The sequence below is a fragment of the Sphaerulina musiva genome (genome assembly GCF_000320565.1).
Source record: "Sphaerulina musiva SO2202 unplaced genomic scaffold SEPMUscaffold_2, whole genome shotgun sequence".
Taxonomy (NCBI): domain Eukaryota; kingdom Fungi; phylum Ascomycota; class Dothideomycetes; order Mycosphaerellales; family Mycosphaerellaceae; genus Sphaerulina; species Sphaerulina musiva.
Window position 1 is genome coordinate 1,508,985 of NW_016017384.1, and position 12,914 is coordinate 1,521,898.

General features: G+C 52.6%; 4 protein-coding genes across 4 annotated transcripts; 2 read left to right on the forward strand and 2 right to left on the reverse strand.

The window, feature by feature from the left end:
* Positions 1 to 48: 48 nt before the first annotated feature.
* SEPMUDRAFT_154226 (alpha/beta-hydrolase) lies at positions 49 to 1,949 on the reverse strand (the record flags this gene model as incomplete). The annotated part of the gene is made up of 1 exon (XM_016907555.1): positions 49 to 1,949. One exon carries the CDS (start codon positions 1,947 to 1,949, stop codon positions 138 to 140), a length of 1,812 nt encoding a protein of 603 aa, XP_016763509.1. The 3' UTR covers positions 49 to 137.
* A 468-nt stretch (positions 1,950 to 2,417) lies between these two features.
* Positions 2,418 to 5,172, reverse strand: SEPMUDRAFT_60156 (uncharacterized protein; the record flags this gene model as incomplete). The annotated part of the gene is made up of 1 exon (XM_016909515.1): positions 2,418 to 5,172. The coding sequence occupies one exon, from the start codon at positions 5,170 to 5,172 to the stop codon at positions 2,482 to 2,484; it is 2,691 nt and encodes an 896-aa protein (XP_016763510.1). The 3' UTR covers positions 2,418 to 2,481.
* Positions 5,173 to 6,890: 1,718 nt separating this feature from the next.
* SEPMUDRAFT_147292 (amino acid permease) lies at positions 6,891 to 9,326 on the forward strand. Its single transcript, XM_016904203.1, has 7 exons — positions 6,891 to 7,242; positions 7,393 to 7,522; positions 7,593 to 8,068; positions 8,122 to 8,392; positions 8,444 to 8,736; positions 8,789 to 9,064; positions 9,270 to 9,326. The coding sequence occupies exons 1-6, from the start codon at positions 7,096 to 7,098 to the stop codon at positions 9,056 to 9,058; spliced, it is 1,587 nt and encodes a 528-aa protein (XP_016763511.1). The 5' UTR covers positions 6,891 to 7,095; the 3' UTR covers positions 9,059 to 9,064; positions 9,270 to 9,326.
* Positions 9,327 to 9,661: 335 nt separating this feature from the next.
* SEPMUDRAFT_147294 (actin-like ATPase domain-containing protein) lies at positions 9,662 to 12,751 on the forward strand. The gene has a single exon (XM_016904204.1). The coding sequence runs from the start codon at positions 9,743 to 9,745 to the stop codon at positions 12,716 to 12,718; it is 2,976 nt and encodes a 991-aa protein (XP_016763512.1). The 5' UTR covers positions 9,662 to 9,742; the 3' UTR covers positions 12,719 to 12,751.
* Positions 12,752 to 12,914: the final 163 nt, after the last annotated feature.

Sequence of the window (12,914 nt, forward strand, 5' to 3'; positions counted from 1 at the left end):
AAGCAAACCTAGGCAGGACTGAAGAGATACTTGAGACTCATTGTCTGGAAATGGTGCAATCATCAGGTAGTTATTATATCATGTCTAATCGAGTTTTACGACCTGCGCAGGTCATTAGGTATAATCAATCGTCCTCCCTACCCAACGCTCTCTACAACCAGTCGACTATCATCGTACCCATCGCAGGGCTGTCCAAAAGGTATACACTTGGGGTCACACACAGTACCATGGGGCGGCAGCTCGCCCTTTTCCATGTAACTTCTCACATGCTCCCAGATACACATGGAAGGTGGGAAGAGTGCACCATGCCCCGCGGCATCCTGCTCGAGAAAGACACTGCCCTTGTAGCGTGCAGCCATCTTCTTCGCGCTCTTCGCAGGAGTCGCGGGATCCAGCCGGTTGTTCACGAATAGAATCGGCACGTCCCCTTCGAAGGGACCATCATAGCGCCATTTGGTGCGCAACGAGTCCGGCCATGACCAGCAGGCAATCTTGAAATCGGCTTGCAGACCAGCAACCTGACTGCCAAAGCGATCTGTGAGATTTGCGAGATATTTTTCGAAACCCGTAAACTGTTCGGAGCGGCCTGAAAATGGTTCTGGGCCATCAGCACAGTGTACCGCCGGGGAGACTTCGCCGCCAAGATACTCCTGTGCCAACATTTTATCGCTGAAGGCCTCTTTGGTGGGAACAGGGCGTCGCCAAAATGGCACACCAGGGTTCTGCTGGGTCGCAAGTTTGCTCAAAAACTTGGCGTAGGCCTTGAAGAATAGGAGCGGTTGATACGTCGTCGTCATAAACCCTTGAAGGAGGTCGCCGCTGGTGATGGGCGAAGCGCGCCCACTCCCTGTAGCATACGCCGGCACTCTGTCAAGAAGATCAAGCAGCTCGTGGAAGCGGGCCTTGACATCTTCGGGGCCCTGGTCTTGTTCACGATAGAAGTCGCATTCGTGCTTACTCAGGAAGCACCTCTCGTAGAAGTACTCGCGAATATCCAAGTGATCGTCTGTGGATGCTTCGTAGCGAGAGATCCAATTTTCCGCATCGAGATTCGCATCTAAGACCATCCTGCCAACATGCTCGGGATACATTGCCGCGAAAACCTGTCCAATAAACGTTCCGTAAGAGGTGCCAAAAAATTGTAGCTTTGGGACTGAGATGGCACCATCGCCGTCGATGGGCTTCTGGGAATCTCCTCTACGGGTCGCCACGCTGTTCTGACTGGAAGACTTTTGCGACTCAATCTTCTTAATGATCTCCAGCACATCGCGTGCCACAGATGCAGTAGACATAAACTGTCGGATATTGTCGCCGTTGGGATACTTGCCGATGTCCGTTTTCGCGCACAGCTCGCCTCGTGCATTTTCGGCAGCCCAATTGAATTTGAGCGCGTAAGGATGAGATGTCAAGCCTCCCACAGCTTCCTTCTGGTCGTACCAGATCTCGGCCTGCACAGCGTCGTCGAAACAGTAGCCATTCGGCACTGAACCGAAGATTCCACGCGGATCGAAGCTGAGTATCTCGTAGCTGCGTGGCCCTTCGAGTTGAGTCTGCAGCTTTTCGGCATTCTCGAGTGCCCATAAGGTACCAGGACCGCCAGGGCCGCCGGGATTGACGATGACGGTGCCAGCATGATTAGGATCCGATGGAGGCACGGTAGCCGGCAAGCGTATCACGGGTAAAGATACGTTATTGGGATTAGAAGAGTCCCGCCAGTCCAGAGGCACCGTCAGCCTCGCACACTGAAACTTGTCATCGTAGCACGAGTGGTAGACCAGCTCCGTGTCACTGGTCAAGGACGACCAATCGAAGGTGGACTTTCTCCCGGAGGCATTGCCGGCGTGGTGGGCGGAGAGAAAGAAAGGCGGAAGGAGGGCATGCACAGCAGAGATATAATACGGGCTGGCCAGGAGAAGCAGGGGGAGAGGTAGGAATACCATCATCATCATGTCGTGAGAAGGAGAGGCGGCGATATTTTGCAGGTGATAAGGGGAAGATAAGAACAACGGCGGGGGCCGATCCCGCGATACTTCTGCCTACCACCTACATCGTGTGACTTGGGTGCTGCACGTGCAAGGATGCAGCGTGGAGCGTGGAGCGTGATCAGTTGGGATGGAGGTATAAGGAAAGGTAGTCTCAATCTGGCGTCGACATGGAGATGCTGGTGAGAACACGAACAGGGCGTGGGGGATGGAGGAAAGAGGAAGAGAAGATGGATGGAAGAAAGAAGAAAGAAGAAAGAAGAAAGAAGAGAGAAGAAACAAGAAAGCAGAAAGCAGAAAGGAGAAGAAGAGGCTTCCAAGCGGGTGCGGCTGTGAAGAAGGTGGACTCGGTTGCACTTCCCCTCAGGTAGGTATGACTTCAATAATGTTATTATAACCGAGGCGGGCTGACTAATATCATACACTGCTACTAAGTTCTAAACAACACTCTGAAATCTTACACTCACGGTGCTACTGCTCACCGCCCGCAGTCATATTGTCATCCCAATCCTACCCCCTTCTCTCGTGCGTCTATAATCGCATTGAGACATTTGCCCACCGCTTCCAAGTCTCCCAGCAAAGTGATATGACCCCGATCAGAGCTGACCACTCCTCCACGAGCCGTACGATAACCTTCCGGAGCCATCGAGGCCTTGGCCAGAACCACACCGTCTCCGCTTGCAAACGCCAATTCGTCGTAACAATCGGCATGCTTGATGGCCCCAATCCCATCCACCTTCGCACCAACCACCGTCGGTGTCGATTTGCCATAGATGACGGCAATGGGAGGGTACGCGTTCGCAGAGTCATGTGCGGGATTGTATGTCAGCTCCTGTTTGAACTTCTTGACTGTCGCCAGAGTCCGTGTCAGGTAGGCGATGGCTGCTTCCCTGGGAATGGTGACGGCAGTTCGTGAAGGCATATCCGACCCGTCCTCGAAATGATTATCGTCGTGTTGCCCATTGTTAATGTTGCCGTTCTCCGTTGCAATCTCACTACTCTTGCCGCCATTATTCATGCTGTCGGGCGCTGCCACGCCTGCAATGTTGGTCGTCTTGGGCGCATCAGTGGAGCTCTTACTGCCCTTGCGCCCCGAGTTGGAAAAGGTTGGTATCGCGTTGGCCACAGAACTCATATACCCAGCGAGACCACTTGGTTTGGCCGCTCCTGATAGCGGCGGGAGGGGGCGTCCTACACATGGTGACAAGCGATGTTCAATCCACGTCTGTGGATCGAAAAAGTCCACGGGATACTCCTCTTTCGTGTGCTTGTCTACGAAGCATCGTCCATCCAGGGGAAGAAGAGCAAAGCTCGTTCTGATCGTGAAATTGACTTGTGCGGTGAGGACGCGACTGCTGAGCAACACTTCATCGCCATTTCGGAGTGGTCCGAGAATGTTGACACAAGTTTGTGGTACACCAGCATATAAAACACCACGGAACAGGTCTGGTCGCTGATTGACCACATGCCGCACGATTAGTCCTCCGAGCGAATGAGCAAGAACAGTGGCTCCTTTCAACTCTCGAGGTGCGCCAGGCTGATTGCATGCGAGGCCCTCGAGGAACTTGGTAAGCTGCTTCGACAAGTATGTAGGATGCAAGCGCCAGTCGTAGCTATACTCATGCACTCGTAGTAGCCCATCTCGGGCATTGTCGCTCGCTCGCAGCCGTTTGAACAGCCGACGTGCGATATCGACAGGGCCAATATGCGTGAGCATCCCCCCTGGGATGATCTTCTCTGTAGCCCTTTCATCTGCGTCCTCCTCCAGTCCGACCTCCAGATCGACCTTCCGAAGATTGAGGCCGACTTTCATGGGCACCCACAGCTGGCGATGCGGTGGCTCAGCTGAACGGAGCACACTTCCTCGATAGCCCCCCAAGATCACGACATCACCTTGAAGCCTTTCAAGTGCACTGTGGAAATGAGGGTGATGGGCAAGGGACTTAGGCAACCCAGAATCGGTGGCAGCGGCTCGAGCAGAAGTGTAGAATTGGCGCGTCATGGGGTCCACAGGCTTCTCTGCTGATTTGGTGTTTCGGAAAGAGCCAATCCGACTACCGTATTTGGCAAGAGACGAGTTTGAACGTTCACGGCTGAGAAAATCAGGCGTGAAGCTGGAAACATTGAACGTAGAGATGGATGGCATGCTCGGCATGTTAAGTCGCGAGTCTTGTAAGCTGTCTTTGACCGCCTTGATTCTGCTGTTGACCTGCTCAGATACATGCTCGAAGCGGCTGTCATCACCAAGACTTGACACAGTGGACAAGGCACGTTGCAATGGTAAAGCATTGTCTGAAGTACTCCTCCGCAGCAGTGGTACTGGTTTCGATGATATATGCGTGAGCTGGAGATTGCTTGGCAGGCCCTCCGTCTTTGCTTGCCCTTCTTTTCCAAGGTCTGCAGGTTTGGCTTCCTGGTGAGGAACGACTACGCTGCGCTGGGATGCTGCCCCTGGTGCTTCGTTATGCACTGTTTCTCCCAAGCCTTCTGACGTCTTTGCACGAGCGCGGTAGTGCAGATTAGAGCTGTGTTTCGATGAAAGTGAACTCTTCCTTGAGAGCTTGTCGCAACCTTGAACACCATCACCGGCAGCAGACGAGGATGAACCGATTGAAAATTTCTTCGGCTTCAAGGGGAAGCTGGAGAACAGCGATTTGGAACGACTTTCGGGCCCAGACGATGCTCTACGTCTGTTAAACGAGAATCCATCCCGTAGTAGTGACCTGGTGAAACTCCCCCTGTCCTTCTCGGAGTCCCTTGTGCCGGGCGAAGGTGAGCAAATAGGGGGCCTGGTCAGTGGAGGTTTCGCTTCCGGCACGGGAGAGTCTATTCTTCGTCCATCGACTTGTTCTGAATCCGCTTCGACTTCCTGTACATCTTCTTCTTCTTCGCCACTGGGTGACTCGGTGATTGGAGGCGACTCATGATCAAACGCTCCATCGAAATAACTTCCCGATTGTAGAGCTGCAGCTTTCTCTACAGCTGGTGTTCTGGGCGATAAGAGCCGTGTCTGCTCCCGCCCAATGCTCACGCCAATCGCCGCACGATCATCAAAGTCAGGCTCCGCGTCAGGTCCCAGCGACTCGTCCTCTGAAGAAGTCGCATGATCTGCCAAGATGGAGTTGTACTGAATATCGGCCAAGGCTCGAGACACGGTGGCTGGCCGCTGTTGGTCCGTCGCTGCACACATTGTTGGGAGCGCAAGAGGCAAAATTGCACATAGGTCCGTCCGATTGATGCGGTGCAGTGAGAGCGATCTAGATGCTCCCGGCCATGGCGATGAGTGATAGGAGATATTAATCTCGGTAGCTATACTGTAGGGTGATCTCAGGATGGCTAAGGATTCTCAGTGGCAGTGCTTTGTGTTCGGCCGCATGTTCCGGTCGTTTGAGTGCGATCCTGTCAGCAAAGCGAGCAAGTACGAGCGAGCAAAGTACGAAGATGACCATCCCAATTCAGATGTTTCCATGCACTTCTAATCTCTACGGCCTTCATGTCATCGCACTTGCAGGCCATCACAGCCACCGCTGCATTGCCGCTCTGCCGTCGCCGCCGCGGACGTAAGGTTGTTCTAGCGACGGGGCCATTGCACAATTCACTGCACCACAAAGATTCATGTCTTCCATGCACAAACAGAGAGCGTTGCACGAATCCGTAACTAATATAAGGACTCCGATTTCTGCAGGGGAGCAATAGCCCGCGGGAACTGTACTTTACCTACTAAATACTGGCTATCTTGCAGCAAAGCTACCTGCCTTAAAGGAGGTACAGTACCAGACTACCTCCTAGGTAGGTAAGGTAGCTCACTAGGTATTCACTAGTAGGTGGTACTGTACTTGCGGCAGGAAAATTCGTCTGCACAAATAATAGTGCAAGGGTGTTCATGCCGGCATGTTCAAGCGCCGTAGGCCGAAACAGCAATATAGAATTAGACGGCGTCAGCTTCGGGGATCGACCATCTTTTAATCGATGATTATCGGCGGCGCCTTTGTTACGAACTTACGAACCTCGATACAGCTACCTACTGGAATGGACTGTACTGGACTCAAAGATTGCAACAGAACAATAAGTTATTTCATACAGCATAAGGGCGCCATTCAGCATAGAATGGTAGGTAGGATGTACTCCCCTCCAACCGGCTGACAAGGGCACCAGCTACCTACTGACGTAAATTGCGATTGTGACACCGTCCTGGTCAGCACGACAGCACCTGAGGCAAACTTGAGGGGCCCAAGGGCTGGCGCGCCTGCTGGCTTTGAGTATCTGCTGGATCTCGAGCAAGAGTTCACAATGTGTGAGTGCGACCATGATTTTGCTTGCTCGGTATAGCGCTGTATCGGTCCCCAATCATGGCCTGATGCGCTGCGACTAGTCCTCCGCCACATTGTGTGTCCTCTTCAATATGCATCCTCTTCCAACCCTCTTTTCGTATGTAACAGGTCAGCCAGAGGACATGGACGTAATCGATGGTGCTCGGGTGTCGACGCCAGTGCGGCAAGAGAAGGTAGGCGTTGGCGTCACTGGGCCAGGTAGCTCAACGGCGCCGCATACCAGTGGGCATGTATAGATAGATACATGTATGTGTGAAGTCGAAAGATGGGAGGGAATGGAATGATAACGGAGGGTCTGAGAGCAGGCCCACGCCCACTCCCACGCCTCCAACTTCCCTTCTCGGCGTCGGGGCTATTTCAATCAAGGCGAGGCCAAGCCATCTGACGCACACACTCTAAATTACCTCTCCTACGGCGGCCCCGATATCGCCAAGCAGGCCAGTCCCGGCGGAAAAAGCAAAAGCAGAAGGGAGTGTCCTCGCTGGCCGCAATCCGCCTTTTGCCTACCATCCAACCGTTCCCTCGACACACCTCCTCCACCCTGATATCATGATTCGCCACCTGCTGCCGTCCATGGACCCAGCCTACATAATCAGCTGCTTTGACACGATGCATCCCGTCACCCTCCCGAATCCACAACCGCTAGCCTGTCGCGTGGCCGCCCTCAAAATGGGGTCGACTGCCGCCAGTCTGCGCCCTGCATCTTGAGAGAACTTGGCCTTGGGACACACACACGTCTGTCTCGACTTCACCACTCCTCCCCCCTCTCCCCCCTTCCCGCCATGTCTGCTCGACGAGCGAGTCTCGTCGCCGATGGCACTCACCTCGCCGCCCTCGGTGTCCAGCAAGAACTGAAACGGAACTTCTCTCCGCTGTCGATGCTGGGCTTGGCATTTGCCATTCTGAACTCATGGACTGCGCTTAGCACTGTAAGTTGATGGACAATGCGAAGGCATTTCTCTTCTAGGTGTCTCACGAAGCTTGAGCCCATGGCGGTGGCAAGCTCAAAGACACATCCCATCAAGTCATTCTCATGCTTTTCCGCGATACTTGCTCACTCTCGACCTGTCCATTGTTAGTCAATGTCGCTGGCGCTGCCATCGGGAGGCCCCGTGAGCGTGATCTGGGGCCTCGTTACAGCAGGCATCTTTAACCTGTGCTTGGCTACCTCGCTTGCAGAGTTCCTCAGTGCATACCCCACTGCGGGAGGTCAGTCTCCTCGCGTACCGCGAGATGATCGAGTTTGATATGGATACGGGATGCCCACTGACAAGCACAGGCCAATATCACTGGGTACACATCATCTCATGGCCCAGCTGGAAGCCTCTTCTCTCCTGGATCACTGGCTGGATCAATGTCTTTGGTTGGATGGCGCTGACAGCGACGGGAGGGCTACTGGGCAGTCAAATCATCATTGGCATTATCGCGATCTACGACACCGCGTATGTTGCGCAGAGATGGCATCAGTTCTTGATCTACATCGGCTACAACATTTTCGCCATGCTGTTGAATGCATTCGGAAACTCGATCTTACCATTAGTCAATAAGACTGCTATCATTTGGAGCATCACGGGCTTCGTGGTGATATCGATCACTGTTCTAGCATGCGCTTCGCCGGACTACAGCTCCGGCGACTTTGTGTACAGAAGTTTCATAAACGAAACTGGATGGCCCGATGGAGTGGCATGGTTGCTGGGGCTTCTTCAAGGCAGCTTGGGTTTGACAGGCTACGATGCGACTGCACACATGATAGAGGTAATAATAAGTCTCTGGCGAGACGACCGTGATAGCGTACTGACTTCGAGCAGGAAATTCCCAACGCAGCTGTGGAAGGCCCCAAGATCATGATATACTGTGTGGCAATTGGTGCATTCACAGGCTTCGTCTTTCTCTCGTGCTTGCTGTTTGTGGCAGGAGACATCAACCAAGTTATCGAATCCTCCGCTGGCCCGCTCAATCAAATCATCTACAACGCAACCGGAAGCAAAGCAGGCATGGTCTGCCTCCTTATATTTCCCCTCGTCTGCTTACTATTCGCGACAATTTCGATCATGACGACCTCATCGCGAATGACATATGGTAAGACCCCTGCGGCCCAAGACAAAACACTTACCTTACTGATTCGAGTAGCGTTTGCTCGTGATGGCGGTCTTCCATTCTCTCGAGTTTTTGCCCGCGTCCACCAGCGGCTCGATGTGCCTTTGGAATCTCTGGGCCTGACAGTAGTCGTTGTATTAATCTTCGGCTGCGTCTTCTTAGGATCGACCAGCGCTTTCAATGCCATTACCAGTGCATCAGTTGTAGCTCTTGGGCTGTCCTACGGCATTCCAATCATGATCAACTGCCTCCGCGGACGAAAGCAGCTACCTCCAACGCGAACATTCATCCTTCCAGAGTGGTTCGGATGGACCATAAATCTCATGGTAAAATGCATTTTCAAGTGAACGATATCAAGATCCAACTGATACGTGATAGGGCATTGCTTTTGTGATCGTTACGACCGTCCTCTTCGTCTTCCCTCCCGAACTGCCAGTTACTGGTAGCAACATGAACTATTGCATCGTGGCTTTTGCTATCGTTTTCATCATCAGCTTGATACAGTGGTTTGTCGACGGCCGCAAAAACTACACCGGGCCCAAGGCGAACCTGGAAGAGAGTATGCTCGTGGCCATCAATGGCGTGGACCGCTCTGAGATGAGTGACAATGGGTCATCAAGTCTCACCAAGAAAGGAGCTGATGTCTAAAGTATGGTACGTTTCCCATCCCATGCACTACACACACCTGTACACACACACACACATTTCCATCTGTGATGATTATACACCAAGGGTTTACGCGAATCATGATGAGCGTTTACATTTACAATACAATTGTTCCTTATGACACTACACACCACCACATGCCTTGCATACCTCGCGAATTATTTGGGAAACCTAGTTGACATGTGCGCTGCAGATTGATCTCGGGAGGTTCTCAGTCAGACGTATATAGCTATCATATACAATCCCATCGATCGAATGTCCACGCCTCTGATCAATATCCATGTATACGGGTATGCCTTGATGTGGGCTTATACCTGGTGCTCACCGTCTTGATTGTGTTTTGTATGACAATTCATCACGTGAGAAAAGTAGACGGGAGGTTGCATGTGAAGTACCTGCCTACGTACCTCCTAGTCTGAGTGTGGAGCCTTTGTAGATCTGCGTGATCCCTGTAAAGCTTAATTGACGCCTCTGTTCTTCGAAACAGCTGGCAATAGGAATTATCATCTTCTGGACACGTCGACACTATACCTCTCCTCCCTCTCTCTCTACAACCATCTTGACTTACTCCAGACCTTCTGCTTCACGCCTCAAGCAGCCCTTCTGATGGTTGAATGAATTGGTAATATCCGTGGGCACCAACACCTGGACGAAGTCATACCGACAATGATCGCCTCGCAGCGTGCCGGCGCGCTTTCACCTCTGACGATATGTCTGGCCGTTCTCCTCCTCCTCGCCAGCACCGCCAGTGCTGCGGTACTTGGCATTGACTTCGGTACTCTCAACATCAAGGCGGCACTTGTGAAGCCTGGCATACCTCTGGACATCGTCTTGACAAAAGACTCGAAACGGAAAGAGACAGCGGCATTGGCGTTCAAACCGACTCGAGACGAGAAGAATAACATTGTTGCAAAAGAAGGAAGCTTTCCGGAAAGAGCATATGGCGGGGATGCATTGGCTCTCCAGGGACGTATGCCTGGCGAGGTGTTTCCCAATCTGAAGCAATTGCTTGGACTATCTACCCAGCAAGCTGCGGAAAGGGTCGCAACATACAAGCAACGGTATCCTGCTGTTCAGGTTGAACATGTCGAATCCCTCGGGAGTAGTGTCTTTAAGAGCGCAGCGTTTCCTAGCGAGCACCCGCCATACAGCGTGGAAGAGCTGATCGGAATGGAATTGGCAAACATCAAGCGGAACGCCGAACTGATGGCAGGGAAGGGTACTCCTGTGAACGATGCGGTCATTACCATACCGACATTCTACACGGCGGACGAAAAGCGGGCCATCGTTCACGCGGCATATTATGCAGGCTTCAACGTCCTCGGTCTTATATCCGATGGTCTGGCAGTCGGCTTGGATTATGCGAAGACTCGCACCTTTCCCGACATCACAAAGGGCGAGTCGCCAGAATACCACTTAGTTTACGATATGGGCGCTGGATCCACGACAGCCAGTGTTCTCAGATTCCAGAGTAAGAGTGTGAAGGACTACGGCAAGCACAACAAGACCGTCCAAGAGGTTACAGTCCAAGGTGTAGGCTACGATAGAACCCTTGGAGGTGATGCCTTGAATCATGTCATATTGGACGATTTTGTGGCACAGCTTTTGGCCAAGTCCGATGTGCAAAGTCGTGGGATCACGGAGGCCGACATCAGGTCGAACGGGCGTGCCATGGCTCGCTTCTGGAAGGAGGCTGAAAGGGTGAGGCAAGTCCTCAGTGCGAACTCTGAGACTTCGGCCGGCTTTGAGGAGATTCTGCCTGATATCGATTTGCGAGTGAAGCTGAATCGCTCAGACTTCGAGAAGATGACAGCCGAGTACGCCGCTCGAGTGGCAACGCCACTGGAACGAGCATTGGAGATGGCTAAGCTGACATCGAAAGATCTCAAGTCTGTTATTCTTCATGGTGGAGCCATTCGCACGCCGTTTGTCCAGAGTCGTCTCGAGGCCGTGGTTGATGACAAAGCCAAGCTGAGAAGCAACGTCAATCCAGACGAGTCTGCTGTGTTTGGAGCAGCGTTCAAGGCGGCAAGTCTGTCGCCTAGCTTCAAGGTGAAGGAGATTCGGGACTCTGAAGCGGCCGTATACCCCGCCAGCCTCGTCTACCAGGATAATGGAAAGGAAAGGAAGCAAGGGCTTTTCACCCCTACTTCACAAGCTGGCTCGGGAGCGACAGTGAAACAGGTCACCTTTAAGGATCGTGAAGACTTCTCCTTTGGTTTCATCCAGAATGTCGAGGGCCTCGATCGCCCGATACTTAGCGTCAAGGTCGATAATCTGACAGCTTCGGTTGACGAGCTCAAGACCAAGTATGGCTGTGAGAAGGATGATATGGTCACCAGGTTCAGTGTCAAGCTGAACGCTAATTTCGCTCTGCCCGACGTCCTCACTGGGAGTGTGGGCTGTGAAGTGGACGATAGTGTCAAGAGTGGTAGTGTTGGAGATTCTGTCAAGGGCTGGCTCGGACTTGGCAAGAAAAAGGATCAAGAACCACTGACGGATGACGAAGACGACTCACCAGTGGAGGAAGTCCACGCGACTGTCTCCTCGGCTTCTGGATCAACTCAAGCATCTAGCTCGACCTCTGCGTCAGCAGAAACTACCTCCAGCCCACCGAAGAAGCGAATCGAAGTGGTGATGCTGAAGTTCAGCACATTACCACTGGGTAACGTACAGCCAGAAGCTGCACAGATTCAACGACTGGTCGAGAGACTGAAGGAGTTTGACGCCTCCGACAGAGCTCGTACCGCGCGAGACGAGGCCCAGAACGTGCTGGAAAGCTACACCTACTCTGTGCGTGATTTCCTAGAGAACGCGGACTTCGGTGCAGTAAGCACTGCGTCGCAGCGCGAGGCTATTAGCACGCTTTTGCAAACTACCAAGGATTGGATGGAGTCAGGAGAGCCAGGCAAAGCTACGACAGAAATATTGAAAGAGAAGTACCAGGCTCTGAAGGACCTTGTTGACCCCATCAAACTGCGTCGAACAGAACACACTCAACGAGTCACTCTGGTGCCTGCTCTACAGAAGAGCTTGGAAAAGGCGAAGAAGTCGATCGCGAAATATCAGGACAAGATCGATAAAGCCAAAGCTGCGCTTACTGCTTCAAGCTCGAGCACGTCCAGTGAGACGCCTTCGGCATCGAGCGACCTTGACGATTTGGAAGAAGCGGATACCAGCAGCAAAGCTGCACCCAAAGCGACTGACGAACCATCTCCTCTCATCAACTTGGACTTGACCAGTGTGCAGAGTAAATATGACGAGATTTCGAGCTGGCTCGCCGAGAAGTTGGCTGCGCAGGAGAAGCTGAAGCCATTCGACGACCCTGTGCTTCTTGTCAAAGACATTGAAAGACGATCGACGGAGCTCGGCGATGCGGTGGCAGATCTTGTGCGGCGGGCCTCGGTGAAGCCCGTGGTGAAGAAGCCACCGAAGCCGAAGGCATCACCAAAGCCAAAGGCATCCAAAAAGACGGGAAGCGATGAAAGCACGCCCCAGGAGCCTCAACCAGCAGACACACCGGAGGCGGAAGGCGAGAAGCCGGTCAAAGGTGGAGAGAGCATGGAAGACATGGAGGATTGGTTGAACAAGGCCAAGGAGAAGACGAAGGATTCGGAAGTCCCACCTCGTGATGAGTTGTAGTTGGTTGCATATAGCGAAATAAAACGAATAGACCTGATGAATATAGATTCTTGGAATTTTTATTTTTATTTTTCATGCAAGCTTTGCAAAAGCTATTGATTCTGCGTGCGCGCATATGTCCATTATGTGTGTGCATGACGAGAAGAGTAAGATGGAAGGAGCCCGAGCAGCCAAGGAAGAAGATCAGGTAAGTCAA

What these genes read in the sequence shown, in the direction of transcription:
- SEPMUDRAFT_147292 (XM_016904203.1), top strand. Translation starts at nt 7,096, where the DNA reads ATGTCTGCTCGACGAGCGAGTCTCGTCGCCGATGGCACTCACCTCGCC. An exon ending in CATGGACTGCGCTTAGCACT is followed by an intron (nt 7,243 to 7,392) that starts GTAAGTTGATGG and finishes GTCCATTGTTAG; the next exon opens with TCAATGTCGCTGGCGCTGCC. An exon ending in GATGGACCATAAATCTCATG is followed by an intron (nt 8,737 to 8,788) that starts GTAAAATGCATT and finishes GATACGTGATAG; the next exon opens with GGCATTGCTTTTGTGATCGT.
- SEPMUDRAFT_147294 (XM_016904204.1), top strand. Translation starts at nt 9,743, where the DNA reads ATGATCGCCTCGCAGCGTGCCGGCGCGCTTTCACCTCTGACGATATGT.